General features: G+C 46.4%; 1 protein-coding gene across 1 annotated transcript in view; it reads right to left on the reverse strand.

The window, feature by feature from the left end:
- The window catches only part of LOC142596486 (protein Hook homolog 3-like), a 133,831-nt gene that overhangs the window by 11,286 nt on the left and 104,539 nt on the right, over positions 1–18,006 (reverse strand). Inside the window, exons 13-16 of the mRNA XM_075725608.1 lie at positions 17,525–17,612; positions 16,813–16,882; positions 11,963–12,103; positions 10,353–10,440 (exon numbers count right to left, since the gene is read on the reverse strand). Of these exons, the coding sequence (XP_075581723.1) occupies positions 10,353–10,440; positions 11,963–12,103; positions 16,813–16,882; positions 17,525–17,612 (387 nt within the window). The remainder of the gene's footprint in view (positions 1–10,352; positions 10,441–11,962; positions 12,104–16,812; positions 16,883–17,524; positions 17,613–18,006) is intronic.

The raw sequence follows: 18,006 nt of genomic DNA on the forward strand, positions 1-18,006 counted from the left end.
TTAAATTCCATTTCTAACTCTTTCCCTGGGTGAGGAACTCTATTCTCTGTGTGTGTGTGCGTGTATGGGGATCTGAGTGCCAGTGACTAGAGTTAGACCACAAGTCACAGGGGCTTGTGTGCCTGGGTGCCAGCAACTAGAGAGACCAGAGTGAGTAAAATCAAGTGCCAGCCACTGAAGTGGAACCAGGGGCCAGAGCACCTATGTGCCCATAGCGTCAGAAACTGGAGCAAGTATGGTGGTTGTGTGAGCAAGTGTGTGATTGCTAGCAAATATCAAGCTGGACTAGTCAGCATGTAGGTGAAGTGACCTGGGAGCCAGGAATATGTGTGTGTCTCTAAGGGCAAGACTGGCTATTGGGGGACCAGAGGAGTTCTGGCCACTGCACCAGCAACTGGAGTGGGCCTGCAGCCTCAAGGGCTCTTATGTCTGGGTGCCAAGCAACTGGGGGGACTGGGATCCAGGGGCCAGCTACCGGTCAGACTGAGCATCTGAGCCCTGCTGCTGAAGGCATCGACATTATACATATATACATATACTTGTACTAGTGGACGTCTATCCTGCTCAGCCAGAGAGGGGAGCAGGACAAGGCCATTGGTGCTGTCTGTGTTCATGTGAGTGCTCTGTGTGTCTGTCTGTGATCTGTGTGGCCAGCCATGTATATATGTGCATATGTAGTATATGTGTGCTCTGTGTGCATGTGCTTACTGGGAATACATCTTCAGCCGCGCTATTGGTTGGAACTGGAGACATGAAGCTGTGGCAGCCTCATCTCTCTCGGGCTGATGGATCTGGCCTGATTTCCCCTAACAGATTTAACAGGTTGGCCCCTGCTTTGAGTAGGAAGATGGACGGGTATCCAGACCCCTAAAGGTACCTTCCAACTTAAAGTATTTTGTGATACAACATTTCCTTTTCTGCTCATTTAAGAGTACATGTAGGCAAATATTTAGAACCCAACAAGATAGGTCTAAGGGGGTAGTGCCTATACATCACTGTTAGTGTGATCAAATATATACTGAAGCTAGGAATGCACCTGGTGCATCATGAGCTTCAGCTCTGCCTGGTATCCACAGCAGGCTGTACAGTTCCATGTGAAAATCTGTGCTGGCAGGGTTTTGCTACTAGCAGAACACAAACCAGCTCGGATTATACCTACATGGGCTGTAGTCAGTCCTTTAAGTGCACTGTACACATAACTTACTGTCTAAACCAAAGCTTCAAACAGGGACAGATTTAGAATTACAAAAAATAAGGGGATATCTGATTAGACTGAGATTATTTACAATACCCTCCACATCTGAGAAAAGCTTTCATAAACACATTGCTCAAAAAGTAAATCACAAAACAAAGCTTTATATGTCAGCAGCTAAAAATAAAAAAAACTCATGAGAAAAAAAAATGACCTGTCTTATCAAGAAATGCTTTCTCTGGGTTCCTGTTGTGGTTTAGCCACAGCTGGCAACTAAGCACTACGCAGCCGCTCGCTCAACCTCCCCCCACTGGTGGGATGGGGAGAGAATCAGAAGAACAAAAGTAAGAAAACGCGTGGGTTGAGATACGAACAGGTTAATAATAATAATGATGATGATAAATTGTAATGAAAAGGAAAAAAATTAGAGAGAGAAACAAAACCCAGGAAAACCAAGTGATACAACCACTCATCACCCACCAACGAACACCTAGCCCATCCCCGAGCAGTGATCGCTGCCCCCGGCCAACCCCCCCTCAGTTTATATACTGAGCATGACGTCATATGGTATGGAATACCCCTTTGGTCAGTTTGGATCAACTATCTTGGCTGTGCCCCCTCCCAGCTTTTTGTGCACCTGGCAGAGCATGGGAAGCTGAAAAGTCCCTGACTAGCGTAAGGGCTACTTAGCAAAAACTAAAACATCAGCATGTTATCAACATTATTCTCATACTAAATCCAAAACACAGCACTATGCCTGCTACTAGGAAGAAAATTAACTCTATCCCAGCCGAAACCAGGACAGTATTCACCCCTTATTCTATACCATCTACGTCATGCCCAGGTCTTACCCTTTCCAATACATTCCAATTAGTCACCACCACTTTCCCCGTCTTTTGATATATACACACAGATATCATTCCCTTAGTCTATGGGCCATCCCTCTAAAATGTCCATTGAGTTCATTTAGTCCATGACTTTGGGTTCCATCTGTCATCACAGTCTTTCAGAGCAGGAGAGGTGGTGTGCGATGTTGGACTGTTGCATGCTGAAGCGAGTTCTGGTTCCATCACTGCTACACATTGCTCAGTTTTATTAAAGTTTGTTCTTCATTAATCTGGGTGGTTCTTACTGTAATACCACTGATATGGCATATAGCTACCATAAAAGAGATGACATACAGTATTATAGAGCAATTAACATCACACCATTCAGTTCATTGGCTATTTTCACCCAAAATCAAATCCCCTTGAGGTACACATTGGACTTCCCCACCCTTTCGCATCACCCACCAAGTGCACCCAGGTCCTTGAGCAAAAGCAATCCCACGAATGGGTTTGCCTTTGCCAGAGGCAGGAGTAACCCAGACTGTCTTCCCCAGCATATTTTTCATGTACACTACAGGGTCTTTATCCCCTTCTACAGTGCATAAATGTTTTGATTGGGCAGGGCCAGCTCGATTGGCAGATCCCCTAGTGTTGACTAACCAGGTGGCCTTTGCTAAATGCATATCCCAATGTTTGAATGTCCCATTGCTCTCAGGGTATTCTTTAACAGTCCATTGTGTCACTCAATTTTCCCAGAGGCTGGTGCACGAGAGGGGATGTGATATACCCACTCAGTGCCATGCTCTTTGGCCCAGGTGTCTATGAGGTTGTTTCGGAAATGAGTCCCATTGTCCGAGTCGATTCTTTCTGGGGTGCCATGTCTCCATAAGACTTGTTTTTCAAGGCCCAGGATGGTGTTCCGGGCGGTGGCATAGGGCAAGGAATACGCTTCCAGTAATCTGGTGGTTGCTTCCACCATGGTGAGCACATGGCGCTTGCCTTGGCAGGTTTGTGGGAGTGTGATATAATCAACCTGCCAGGCCTCCCCATATTTATATTTCAGCCATCGTCCTCCATACCAGAGAGGCTTGAACCACTTGGCTTGTTTGATCGCAACGCATGTTTCACATTCATGGATAACCTGTGCAATAGTGTCCATGGGCAAGTCCACCCCTCGATCACGAGCCCATCTATATGTTGCATCTCTTCCTTGATGGCCTGAGGTGTCATGGGCCCACTGAGCTATAAATAATTCACCCTTATGTTGCCAGTCCAGATCCACCTGAGCCAATTCAATCTTAGCGGCCTGATCCACCTGATGGTTGTTTTGATGTTCTTCAGTGGCCCGACTCTTGCGTACGTGAGCATCTACGTGACAAACTTTTACATCCAGGTTCTCTACCCAGGCAGCAATATCTTGCCACGATGCAGCAGCCCAGATGGGTTTGCTTCTGCGCTGCCAGTTGCTCTGCTTCCATTGCTGCAACCACCCTCACAGGGCATTTGCCACCATCCATGAGTCAGTATAGAGATAAAGGACCGGCCCCTTTTTTCGTTCAGCAAATTGAATCGACTCCCCTTCTCCTTCAGTAGTTTCTGCGACTTGTTGTGTAGGACATCGTAAAGCAGCTTTCCATCTCCGATATTTTCACAAAAGACCACCGGACCCATCAGTGAACAGGGCATACTGCTTCTCATTTTCTGGCAGTTTATTATACAGTGGGGCTTCTTCAGCACACGTCACATCCTTCTCTGGCAATATTCCAAAATCTTTGCTTTCTGGCCAGTCCATGATCACTTCCAAGATTCCTGGGCGACTGGGGTTTCCTATTCAAGCCCGCTGTGTGATTAGTGCGACCCACTTACTCCACGTAGCATCAGTTGCATGATGTGTAGAGGGAACCCTCCCTTTGAATATCCAGCCCAGCACCGGCAGTCGGGGTGCCAGCAGGAGATGTGCTTCAGTACCAACCACTTCCGAAGCAGCTCGAACCCCTTCATATGCTGCCAATATCTCTTTCCCAGTTGGAGTATAGCGGGCCTCAGATCCTCTGTATCCCCGACTCCAAAACCCTAGGGGTCGACCTCGAGTCTCCCCTGGTGCTTCCTGCCAGAGGCTCCAGGTAGGGCCATTCTCCCCAGCTGCGGTGTAGAGCACATTTTTTATAGCCTGCCCTGCCTGGATTGGCCCAAGGGCTACTGCATGAACTATCTCCCATGCAGTTTTTCAAAGGCTCAGGGCCCCATTTGAAATTGTTCTTCTTCCGGGCCACTTGATAGAGAGGGCTTACGATCTGACTGTAATTTGGAATATGCATTCTCCAAAACCCCACAATGCCTAAGAATCTTGTTTCCTTTTTGCTAGTTGGTGGGGACATGGCTGTTATTTTGTTGATCACATCCATTGGGATATGACGACGTCCATCTTGCCATTTTATTCCTAAGAACTGGATCTCCTGTGCAGGTCCCTTGACCTTACTTTGTTTTATGGCAAAACCGGCTTTCAGAAGGATTTGGACTATTTTCTCCCCTTTCCCAGAAATATCTTCTGCTGTATTGCCCCACACAATGATGTCATCAATGTATTGCAGGTGTTCTGGAGGTTCACCCTGTTCCCGTGCCGTCTGGATCAGTCCATGGCAAATGGTGGGGCTGTGCTTCCACCCCTGGGGCAGTCGAATCCAGGTGTACTGAACACCCCTCCAGGTGAAAGCAAACTGGGGCCTGAACTCTGCCGCCAAAGGGGTTGAGAAAAATGTATTAGCAATATCAACTCCGGTTCGTGTTGAAACTCTAGCATCTCTGGCACAGCAGCACTCAGTGGTGGTGTGACTTAATTTAGACCATGATGAACCTCATGAGGTTCAACAAGGCCAAGTGCAAGGTCCTGCACCTGGGACGGGGCAACCCCCGGTATCAGTACAGGTTGGGGGATGAAGAGATTGAGAGCAGCCCTGCGGAGAAGGACTTGGGGGTACTGGTGGATGAAAAGCTGGACATGAGCCGGCAATGTGCACTTGCAGCCCAGAAAGCCAACCGTATCCTGGGCTGCATCAAAAGAAGCGTGGCCAGCAGGTCGAGGGAGGTGATTCTGCCCCTCTACTCTGCTCTGGTAAGACCTCATCTGGAGTACTGCATCCAGCTCTGGGGCCCTCAGCACAAGAAGGACATGGACCTGCTAGAGCGGGTCCAGAAGAGGGCCACAAAAATGATCTGAGGGCTGGAACACCTCTCCTATGAGAACAGGCTGAGAGAGTTGGGATTGTTCAGCCTAGAGAAGAGAAGGCTGCGAGGAGACCTTATTGCGACCTTCCAGTACTTAAAGGGGGCCTACAGGAAGGATGGGGAGAATCTTTTTAACAAGGCCTGTTGTGACAGGACAAGGAATAACGGATTTAAACTAAAGAAGAATAGATTTAGACTAGACATTAGAAAGAAATTTTTTACAGTGAGGGTGGTGAAGCTGTGGAACAGGTTGCCCGGAGAGGTGGTAGAGGCCCCATCTCTGGCAACATTCAAGGTCAGGTTGGATGGGGCTCTGAGCAACCTGATCTAGTTAAAGCTGTCCCTGCTCACTGCAGGGGGGTTGGACTAGATGACCTCTAAAGGTCCCTTCCAACCCAAAGCATTCTATGATTCTATGATTCTATGTTAGTCTCCACTCCCCATTAGACTTTCGCACTGGCCATATGGGACTGTGAAAGGGTGAGTGAGTCTTGCTGATCACTCCTTGGCTCTCCAGTTGACGAATCAGCTTATGGATGGGATTCGGGGAGTCTCGGTTGGTGCAATATTGCCGCCCGGTGCACTGTTGTGGTAGTGATCGGCACCTGTTGTTCTTCGACCCTCAGCAACCCCACAACGGAAGGGTCCTCTGAGAGACCGGGCAAGGTGGACAGCTGTTTCATTTCCTCTGTCTCCAAGTCAGCTATCCCAAAAGCCCACCAGTACCCTTTTGGGTCCTTGAAATACCCTCTCCTGAGGTAGTCTATGCCAAGGATGCACGGAGCCTCTGGGCCAGTCACAATGGGGTGCTTCTGCCACTCCAGCCCAGTTAGGCTCACCTCGGCCTCCAGTACAGTTAGCTGTTGGGATCCCCCTGTCACTCCAGAAATACAGTTGGGTTCTGCCCCTGTACAGCTTGATGGCATTAGGGTACACTGTGCACCGGTGTCCACTCGGACCTTCTACTCCTGTGGGTCTGATGTGCCATGCCATTGAATCCTCACAGTCCAGGAAACCCTGTTGTCCCTTTCCTCCACCTGGCTGGAGGCAAGGCCCCTCTAATCCTGGTCATAGTATTCTTTGTTCACTTCCTGTAAATACGAGTCAGGAGTTCCTTTATTAAAATCAGGAGTAAGATCAGCCCTTCTCCCCTGTCTGGGAAACTTCCCACTGGAGACCAGAGCAGCGCTTTTCCTGGAAGAACCCCCATTTGTGATTGTTTTTTCCTTGCAACTCACGCACCTGTGCCTCTACGGTCAAGGTAGAGTTTCCATCCCACTTCCTCATATCCTCTCCATGGTTATGCAGGTAAGACCACAGGGTGACCCGTGGCGTGTATCCTCTATATCCTCCCTCTTGAGCATAAGGACATTGACTCCCAATGGCTGAGGGAAAGAAGGCATTCAGTATCTCTGCCTGTCGTGGTTTAGCCCCAGCCAGCAACTAAGCACCAGGCAGCCGCTCGCTCAGTCCCCCTGCCCCGATGGAATGGGGGAGAGAATTGGAGGAGTAAGAGTGAGAAAAACTCCTGGGTTGAGATAAGAACAGTTTAATAATTGAAAGAAAGTAAAGTAAAATAGTAGTAGTAATAATAACAATATAATAATAACAGTAATAACAATATACAAAGCAAGTGATGCACAATGCAATTGCTCAACACCCGCCGACCGATACCCAGACAGTCCCCGAGCAGCGATTGCTCCCCCCCCCCCGGACAACCTCCCCCCAATTTATATACTGAGCATGACGTCATATGGTATGGAATAGCCCTTTGGTCAGTTTGGATCAACTATTCTGGCTGTGCCCCCTCCCAGTTTCTTGTGCACCTGGCAGAGCATGGGAAGCTGAGAAGTCCTTGACTAGCATAAGCAGTACTTAGCAACAACTAAAACATCAGTGTGTTATCAACATTCTTCTCATCCTAAATCCAAAACACAGCACTATGCCAGCTACTAGGAAGAAAATTAACTCTATCCCAGCCAAAACCAGGACAGCAAGGAAGTGCTTACAAGGCACCATTATGGCTAAATCCCTCAAAGACTTTCTAGGACGTGAACATGTTGGGATGCCTCTCTGAAGTGCCTGTACACTAATGCGTGCAGCATGGGGAATAAACATGAGGAGTTAGAGATCTGTGTGTAGTTGCAGGGCTACAGACTTGTTGGGATCACGGAGACATGGTGGGATGGCTTCCATGACTGGATTGTTGCAATGGAGGGATACAGGCTCTTCAGAAAGGACAGGCTGGGAAGAGAGAGCAGCTGGAGTGCTTGGAGCTCTGTCTGGGGTGGATGACGAGCCACCCGAGAGCTTCTGGGCAAGGATTATAGACAGGGTGGGTAAGGGTGACACTGTAGTGGGTGTCTGCTATAGGCCACCTGACCAGGAAGAACAAGTGGATGAGGCCTTCTACTTGAAGTAGCCCCACGTTCGCAGGCCCTGGTCCTCATGGGGAACTTCAACCACCCTGATATCTGCTGGAGGGACAACACAGCAGGGCATAAGCAATCCAGGCAGCATCAACTTCCTCATCCAAGTGGTAGAGGAGCCAAGGAAGAGAGATGCTCTGCTGGACCTCATACTTACCAACAAGGAGGGGCTCATTGGGGTTGTGAAGGTCAAAGGCAGCCTTGGCTGCAGTGACCATGAGATGGTGGAGTTCAGGGTCCTGACGGGAGGCAGCAGGGCAAAAACCAAGGAAGAGAGACTTTCTTTGTATTCCCGGAGTCAGCCAGACACTTCATCTACCGTTGGTGCCTCATCATCGTTCCAGGTCAATATTGCCAACGAGTTGGCATATGATGCTGGCGCTTTCTGTACAGACTTCCACCACCTGTTGTGTGCACCTGACTTCATCTGGATCTTTGGGTAACTGCTCACGGTTCAGGTCACTATAAATCACCTCCAGCACGCCTAATTCCCTCAGGTACTGGGTACCTTTCTCTATGGTGGTCCATTTGCCTGGGCGGTATATAACATCTTCCTTGAAGGGATACCTTTCCTTCACGCTTGACAGAAGTTGCCTCCAGAAGCTGAGGGTTTGTGCCCCTTTTCCAATTGCTTTGTCAATTCCCCCCTTCCCTAGAAAGGGATCCCAGCTGCTTGGCTTCCTTACCCTCTAAATCCAGGCTACTGGCCCCGTTATCCCAGCATCGGAGCAGCCAGGTGATGATGTGCTCGCCTGGATGATGACTGAAATCTTTTTGCATATCTTGCAGCTCACTTAAGGATAAAGATCATGTGGTTTTCATCTCATTTACGAGTTCTTCCTCTTCCTCCTCCTCTCCTTGTGATAGCCTTGCTTTTTCATCTTCCCTTTCTATACGAGTTTCCAGGATTTCTTCTTGTGTATAGGGGCAACTGATACCGGCATGGGTTATTTCCCTGGAGTAGCCGCACTGCCTGTCGCCAGGGTTGGAGTAGCTGCAGTGCCTGTTGCGGGGTTTGGAGCAGCTGCGGTGCCTGTTGTTTTGTCATCAGATCCAGAGACCTTCTCTTCCCCTTGAGGGTACTGAATAGTGTTGACCACAGCTCGATAGGCATGGGCCAGCCCCCAGCATGTTGCAATGATTTGTGTCTCTCTCGAGTTGCCAGGGTGACAACATCCTTTTTCCAAATACTTTACTAGTTCTTCAGGATTCTGCACTTGTTCAGGGATGAAGTTCCAAAACACTGGAGGTGCCCACTGTCCTAAGCATTTGCCCATGCTATCCCACACACCCTGCCACTCATAACTATCCAGCCTCGGGGCAGATCTCTGGATGATATTCTTAAATTGCTTATTAACTTTAGACAAAACCAAAACAGTATTCCCAAGAAATACCAATAGACGTATCATAACTGTCCAAAGATATTTAAGATACTGAAAAGCCATTGTAATGAAGGAGGAAACATCATAGAAGAAGGTAGCGAAGGTGCCGTTCTGTATTTCCTCCGCAACAAACCTCTCAGAGGAAGAGGTATGATTGCTAACTCTCTCCATGAGGTAGTACCTGAAGTACAGTTATGGCTTCAGTTCAAAGCTTAAATACCAAATAATGCTCAAGGTCAGTGTTTTAATATCAAATCTCCCAGGCAAAACATCACTAATCACTGCAGAGCAAAGCAAACTGCAAAAACCAACATCAAGCTTTAACATGTACAGCAAAAAAAGGAGCATGGTGCAGATCAGATAAACTAAGATCAAGAAGAGATGACTCAATATCGTGACCCGCAAGTATTAACAGATATAAATTCCTTAATAAGCTCTGGTTAATCTGTTATTATCTCATACCCTTCAGGCCCCACATTGGGCCAAAAAGGACTGTTACAGTTTAGCCCCAGTTGGCAGCCAAGCACCACACAGCCGCTCGCTCACCCTCCCCCCACTGGTGGGATGGGGGAGAGAATTGGAAGAGCAGAAGTAAGAAAACTCGTGGGTTGAGATAAGAACAGTTTAATAATTGAAATATAATAATAATAATAATAATGAATTGTAATGAAAAGGAAAACAACAGGAGAGAGAGAAACAAAACCCAGGAAAAACAAGTGATGCAACCGCTCACCACCTGCTGACCGATGCTCAGCCCATCCCCGAGCAGCGATCACTGCCCCCTGGCCAACTCCCCCCAGTTTATATACTGAGCATGATGTCATATGCTATGGAATATCCCTTTGGTCAGTTTGGGTCAGCTGTCTTGGCTGTTCCCCTTCCCAGTTTCTTCTCGCTGGCAGGGCATGAGAAGCTGAAAAGTCCTTGACTAGTGTAAGCGCTGCTCGTCAACAACTAAAACATCAGTGTGTTATCAGCATTATTCTCATCCTAAATCCAAAACACACCACTATGCCAGCTACTAGGAAGAAAATTAACTCTATCCCAGCTGAAACCAGGACACTTTTCTACAAAGAAAGCTTTTTTTTTTTATTCTAGACAAACATTTCATTTTACATTTCTCATTGAGAAAAATACAGTTTAAATGTAAGGCCATAACAGCACATATGGAAAGCTACCAGAAATCTCCATCTGCATTATTTCTTCATGATGTAACAAGCAGGTGATATTATGTAAAGCTGAAAGGTAGGATAATAGCAATTACCTGAACACAAGTTTTACATACATTTCTACTTACATCTTCAGCTTTTGAACCTTGCTCCTGCAAAGACTTCTGTAGTTCTTCAACCTGGGACTGTACGTCTAGCAGTCTCTGATTTACCAGCCTAGGAAATAGATAAAACTTTACTTTTCAGAAACAATGAATTACAACATGATGAAATCCAAGATGTTTAGTGTCCAGCATTTTCAGGACATCTATGCAAGACATACAACACTATTTCTTTATTTAAAATTGCATTGGGTTTATGTGACAAGGTTTTGGTAGTGGGGGAAGGGGGGCTGCAGAGGTGGCATCTGTGAGAAGAAGCCAGGGGCTGTCCTGTGCTGGACACAGCCAATTCCAGCTGGCTCTGACCACTGGTCAAAGCTAAGACAATCACAGAAGCTGGTGGCACCTCTGAGAAAACATATTTAAGAAAGGGCAAAACACTGCCTTGGGAGTGAGGAGTGAGGAAAAAAAGTGTGAGAAACAATCCTGCAGACACCAAGGTCAGAGAAGAAGGAGGGAGAGGAGGTGCTCCAGGTGTCGGAGCAGATATTCCCCTGCAGCTAGTGGAAAGGACCACAGTGGACCAGGTATTCCCTGCAGCCTGTGGAGAGGACCATGCCAGAGCAGATATCCATACTGCAGCCCATGGAGGACCCCATGCCAGAGCAGGTGGCTATTCCCTGAAGGGCCTGCAGCACAGGAGACATGGGGAATGCAGGGTTGCAGTCAGTCCATAACAGTTCCTCTCTGCTGCTCCTTCCTCCTGACACTTTTTCCCTGCTCCAGAATGAGTCCTTCCACAGGCTGCAGTCCTTCAGGAAAAATCTGCTCCAGAATGAGGTCCTCCATGGGCTGCAGGGGAATCTCTGCTCCAATGCCTGGAGCACGTCCTCCTTCTCTGACCTTGGTGTTTGCACTGGTGTTTCTCACTCTTTTTTCTCTCTTCCTCTGCATGTCGTCATTTTTGCACTTTCTTAAATATGTTTTCACAGAGGTACCACCAACTTTGCTGATTGGCTCAGCTTTGGCCTGCAGTGGGTCTGCTGCAGAGCCAGCTGAACTGGTTGTGACTGGTCTAAGATTTTTTCTGCTGACTTCGTCCTCACTGATCACAGTATTCTGTGGATGAAACAAGACAGCTAAAACCTACTGCATACTACAGTATGAGAAAATTCAGTACATAAAATCATGGAAAAGTTTTTATCACCCTAAACTTTCATAAAATACTCAGTTTTACAAAATCTAGATCATTTTGACAGCAGCTCTAATAGCTGTGAACATACTTTTAAAGAACAAAATAGGAAACAGAAGGGAAGATGGAAAATGTATGGGGAATGAATAGATAGTTACACTTGCTTTACAGAAGGAGAAGCTGAAGTAATACATGGTTCCTTTTGTGAGCCTTTGCATCATTCCAATTGCAATCGATTACAGAATTTTTCAGCCCACATTGCAGGCTCCAGATACTGGAACAGCATTGAATGACTGAGTAGACTCACAGGCTGGTTGAGATACCTTTTGATAGGGCTAACCACATTTTTTTACATGAGGAACTTGGCCCTGACAACAGTCTGCTAAGACAGAAGTGTACGGCATTGTTAGGAAAGTCACTGGAACAGAGAACAATACTTCCTTACCTGTTCTCTGTCTCCAATTCATTCTTCCGTAAATTTGTACCATCGAGCAAGCTCTGCAACAAGGTGATCTTTTCATTGTCAGAATCTTCTTGGTTCAGCTTTAACATCTTGTTTTCATGCTGAAGGCGAATGAGTTGCTCCCTAAACAAATAAAATCTACTAGAAGCAGCTTGCCATTCTCTATAAAGAATAAAACAGTTTACCACAGGATGTATAAAGATAACATAAAAATCTTTATCAGTTTTAGAAATCGATGAAACTACAATTGACTCTTGATCTCCGAATTCAAACTTGATTAAAGAAGCTGCAATTATACAAAACACAGAAGAGGAACATTGCCTGAGGGCCCAGATTAGATCTGAGAAAAAGGTCAGACAGACTGATGGGTAGTAAGCAAAGCTGGGTATCAGGGTATCAAAGGGTAAAGGTTGTAAACTTATCTATTCATAAGCCACTGCATGAACCTGGGCAAGGTTCACATTGGCAAGCTCCCCTGAGCTGGAAGACAGGGACGGGGAGCAGAATGGAGCCCCCATAGTCCAGGAGGAAGCAGTTAATGACCTGCTACGCCACCTGGACACTCACAAGTCTATGGGGCCGGATGGGATCCACCTGAGAGTACTGAGGGAGCTGGCAGAGGAGCTTGCCAAGCCACTCTCCATCATCTATCAGCAGTCCTGGTTAGCAGGGGAGGCCTCTGATGACTGGAGGCTTGCCAATGTGACGCCCATCTACAAGAAGGGCCGGAAGGAGGACCCGGGGAACTACAGGCCTGTCAGCCTGACCTCGGTGCCGGGAAAGATTATGGAGCAGATCATCTTGAGTGCGCTCAACAGGCACATGCAGGTCAGCCAGGGGATCGGGCCCAGCCAGCATGGGTTCATGAAAGGTAGGTCCTGCTTGACCAACCTGATCTCCTTCTATGACCTGGTGACCCACCTAGTGGATGAGGGAAAGGCTGTGGGTGTCATCTACCTGGACTTCAGTAAAGCCTTTGACACAGTCTCCCACAGCATTCTCCTAAGAAAGCTGGCGGCTCATGGCTTGGACAGGCGTACTCTTCGCTGGGTAACAAACTGGTTGGGTGGCCGAGCCCAGAGAGTAGTGGCAAATGGAGTTAAGTCCAGTTGGCGGCCGGTCACAAGCAGTGTTCCCCAGGGCTCAGTTTTGGGGCCAGTCTTGTTTAACACCTTTATCAACGATCTGGATGAGGGGATTGAGTGCGCCCTCAGTAGGTTTGCAGATGACACCAAGTTGGGTGGGAGTGTCGATCTGCTCGAGGGTAGGATGGCCCTGCAGAGGAATCTGGACAGGCTGGACTGATGGGCTGAGGCCAACTGTATGAGATTCAACAAGGCCAAGTGCCGGGTCCTGCACTTGGGTCACAACAACCCCATGCAATGCTACACGCTTGGGGAAGAGTGGCTGGAAGACTGCCTGGCCAAAAAGGACCTGGGGGTGTTGGTGGACAGCCAGCTGAACAAGAGCCAGCAGTGTGCCCAGGTGGCCAAGAAGGCCAACAGCATCCTGGCTTGTGTCAGGACTAGTGTGGCCAGCAGGAGCAGGGAGGTGATTGTCCCCCCTGTACTTGGCACTAGTGAGGCTTCACCTGGAATACTGTGTCCAGTTTTGGGCCCCTGAATACAAGAAAGACATTGAGTTGCTGGAGCGTGTCCAGAGAAGGGCAACGAAGCTGGTGAAGGGTCTAGAGAACAAGTATTATGAGGAGCGGCTGAGGGAAAGGGATTGTTTAGGCTAGGGAAGAGGAGGCTGAGGGGAGACCTTATTGCTCTCCACAACTACCTGAAAGGAGGTTGCAGCGAGGTGGGTGTTGGTCTTTTCTCCCAAGTACCTAGCTATCGTGGTTTAGCCCCAGCCAGCAACTAAGCACAACGCAGCCGCTCGCTCACTCCCCCTGCCCCGGTGGGATGGGGGAGAGAATTGGAGGAGTAAGAGTGAGAAACACTCCTGGGTTGAGATAAGAACAGTTTAATAATTGAAATAAAGTAAAATAGTAATGATAATAGTAACAATAAAATAATAATAATAATAATATACAAAGCAAGTGATGCACAATGCAATTGCTCACCACCCGCCGACCGATACCCAGACAGTTCCCGAGCAGTGATCGCTGCTCCCCGGCCAACCCCCCCCCCCAGTTTATATACTGAGCATGACGTCATATGGTATGGAATGTCCCTTTGGTCAGTTTGGATCAAGTATTCTGGCTGTGCCCCCTCCCAGTTTCTTGTGCACCTGGCAGAGCATGGGAAGCTGAAAAGTCCTTGACTAGCATAAGCAGTACTTAGCAACAACTAAAAACATCAGTGTGTTATCAACATTCTTCTCATTCTAAATCCAAAACACAGCACTGTGCCTGCTACTAGGAAGAAAATTAACTCTATTCCAGCTGAAACCAGGACACTAGCGATAGAACGAGACAAAATGGGCTCAAGCTGCATCAGGGGAGGTTTAGGTTGGATATTAGGAAAAAATTCTTCACGGAAAGGGTAGTCAAGCATTGGAACAGGCTGCCCGGAGAGGTGGTGGAGTCACCATCCCTGGAAGTGTTCAAAAAACGGGTAGACGTGGCACTCTGGGACATGGTTTAGTGGTCATGGTGGTGTTGGGTTGATGGTTGGACTGATGATCTTGGAGATCCTTTCCAACCTTAATGATTCGTAGTTTTTACTTTCATTAAAAAATAATCCAGCCACCAAGCCAGGAAACATGAAATTAATTATTACTCTGCCCTTAATTGGTTTAGTGGTGGACTTGGTAGTGTTAGGTTAATGGTTGGACTGGATGATCTTAAAGGTCTTTTCCAACCTAAACGATTCTATGATTCTATGATTCCAAGTCACTTCCCTTCTCTTGGTCTTCCCCCACCCTGCAGCCCCCATGAATGTCACTGTATTGAGTCTGGCTGGGATGGATTTAACTTTTTTCATACAAGCCCATATGGTGCTGTGTTTTGGATTTGTGGCTCAAACAGTGTTGATAACACACTAATATTTTGGCTATTGCTGGACAGTGCTTGCACAGAGTCAAGGTTTTCTTTTTTTTCCCACTCTGCTCCAGCCCAGCGAGGTTGGGAGAGGACACAGCTGGGACAGTTGACCTGAATTGGACAAAGGGATATTCTATACCGTATAACATCATGATCAGCAATAAAAACTGGGGTAGAGGAAGAAGGGGGTGGAGGGGCGTTTTTGACTTCCAAGGTGGCCATTGTTCGGAGACTGGCTGGGCATCGGTCTGCTTGTGGGAGGTGGTGAGTGATTGCCTTTGCACCACTTGGGGTTTTATTTCCCCTCTTTCCTTCACCTATTAAACTGTCTTTATCTTGACCCATGAGTTTTCTTGCTTTTGCTCTTCCTATACTCTCCCCTTTGGGGCAGGGCAGGGGAGAGTGAGTGAGCGGCTGTGTGGGTGCTTAGCTGCTGCCTGGGGTCAACCCACAACAGTCACTTAACTTGTTTATTTAGAACAAGTCCAACCAACAGCCCATAGACTGAATCCACCTTGTGAAAGAAACACTTTCACCCAGTCTGCAGTTTTTCTCTATGGGATGAGAAAAATGGTTGAACAGAAAATCTTGTCTGAATGGCCAGATACTCTTTTTGCTAGCTTACAGTGGAGAGACCCAAACTCTGTTATTATGGAGAAGATAGGAGAGCAGCAGTAGCTGTTCCTATGGGTGGAAGCCCCCTCCCACCGGTGACAGAGGCTTCCTGCAACCTTCACACTTCATTGGAAGCAGTGGCAGCAGCCCAGCTCTGTACGTCAGGAAGAAGCAGTCTTCCCAGCTCAACCACTGCTACTGTCCATCTTTCTGAAGCAAGCAAGAAGGCCAAGTTTAGCACTTCCAGACAGCCAGCATAGATGTATGTTAGTCTGAAAACCAGCTTCTGGAGCTGCTGAAGGTAAAGAGGCAGTGAACTCTACATGGCCATGCCTGAGTATTTACAGCATTTAGGATCCTGTTCTCTCCTATGCAAATCATTTGAATGTTCATGCAATAACCCCATACTTTTGTAATACTGCCTCAAAGCATTACCCTCCTTCTCTGCTGCTAGAGAACAAAACTGAAAGGAAATACGCTTGCAGCAATGCACAGCAATGCAGCTGGAAGAGAAACAACTTGTTTCTGTTTTTACTTACCTAGCAAGATATCCTTTAACTACTCTAAAAAGTTTCTTGAACCCATATGCAGCTTTCCAAATGTTGGAATAGTTGTACCAACATTTGCAGAGGAAAAAACGAGCTCCTAAAGAGCTTGCAAACTTCTGAGATGTGAGTGGCCCTTAATGACTTCAAGTTACAGTGATACCAGGCACTCTGGCAAAGCTAAACACAGACTGCATTATTTTAAACCATAGTGATTTTCAGTCCTGTCCCTTCTCTTTCTTTCTAATAGTGCATGGCTGTTCTAATGCCATGATGCAAATGCATTTTAAAATCTATTCTTCATTTTGACAATTTTAATGTTTTTTCCCCATACAATAACAATATATCATAGGATCATAGAATCATATCCCATTGTTACAAATATTTTTGTCTGTTAAAGCACATAAGAAGTTGCAATTGTATGAATTCTTTGCAGGAAGGGAAACTAAACTTGAGGATGAAGGGTTTCTTTGTTTCTCCTTTTGAAACAAGACAAACTTGAGAGAGGTCAAGTGAATCTCGTCTATAAGCATAAAGGGTACTGTTGTATGGAAATCCAAAGCGAAGGAGAAGAACAAACATGAATCTTAGAATTTTTCAAACACTGAAAACCAGATGGGAATGGTCATTTATGTGCACATTCTAAGGCTTAGGCAGAATAAAAATATGGGTTAACTTACTTGATTTCAGGAGTAACAATTTCCACTGCTAGACTGTCTGAAGGTTCATGGCTTCCCAGGGGCACCAGTGCTGTGTCAAGAAAAGAGATATAAAGTTTACCAGGAAGAACAGTAACTTTCTTTTAAAAGACCAGGAATAAACTTTGTTCTACAAGTTGATAGATTTAGAGTAATGCTCTTGAGTAATTGGGAAATAATACAAATGTCAGGCCTCTAGCAAGAAGGAAAGACAAGCACAACACAATTTGGAGAACAATCACTGTTCCTTTTTTCACCCATTCTGGAGAAGTGATTTTATGGTGGATGGTTTACTGATTGCTTTATATAAGAATTAAAAAGCTGTGCAACGTAACACGTGGAAATAAATTGCAGCATATGAACAATCATGTAGGCATCAGGAAATTGTTACATAATATCCTTTGGAGATGAGAGAGATGTTGAGCATGACTTCAGAAATCAAATTCCTGGGGTAGGGAGAAACATTTTCTAAACCCACCATATGTGGGAAGAGACTAAACATAAAAAATTTCAGTCAAACTGAAAGTTTCATGAGTTTATATGCATTTGAAAACAAAGTAATACCAAAAGTGGGGTTTGAGTTTAGCTGAATTTTAGGTTTATTATCTGGTAATTAAAGACATATCCAGTATTCTCCAGAAGACCTCTGTGCACTTTAGAAAAGATATATTTAATCTCCTTTTTTGTCTCTTACCTGTAGTGGTGAGTTGACCCTCCTGTGCTTGTACACATCGGAGCTCTTCAATAGTTTCTTTTAAAGAATCTCTTTCTGCTCTTAATCTCTGAATAATAGGAACAACAATAATATTAGTCTTGGCACTACAAATCCATCCTTAACACTAAGCAGATTGCCACAAGGCATAGCATCAACACTTAAAAAAAAAGTTATATGCAACTCAAGAGATGATTTTCATGTCAAGGCATTTCAACTAACTTTCAGAATAGAATACAGACCAACTAGTTCCTGGAAACAGCAATTCTTTAAGAAGGTTTGCTGCTGCATATTACACTTGTTGGGCTAAAGATATCAGAATATAAGCTTACAAAAACACAGAATCACAGAATGGTTGAGGTTGGAAGGGACATCTGAAAGTCATCTGGTCCAATGCCCCTGACCAAGAAGGGCCACTTAGAGCTGGTTTCCCAGGACCATGTCCAGACGGCTTTTGAACATCT

Source organism: Pelecanus crispus, chromosome W (assembly GCF_030463565.1).
Source record: "Pelecanus crispus isolate bPelCri1 chromosome W, bPelCri1.pri, whole genome shotgun sequence".
NCBI lineage: Eukaryota > Metazoa > Chordata > Aves > Pelecaniformes > Pelecanidae > Pelecanus > Pelecanus crispus.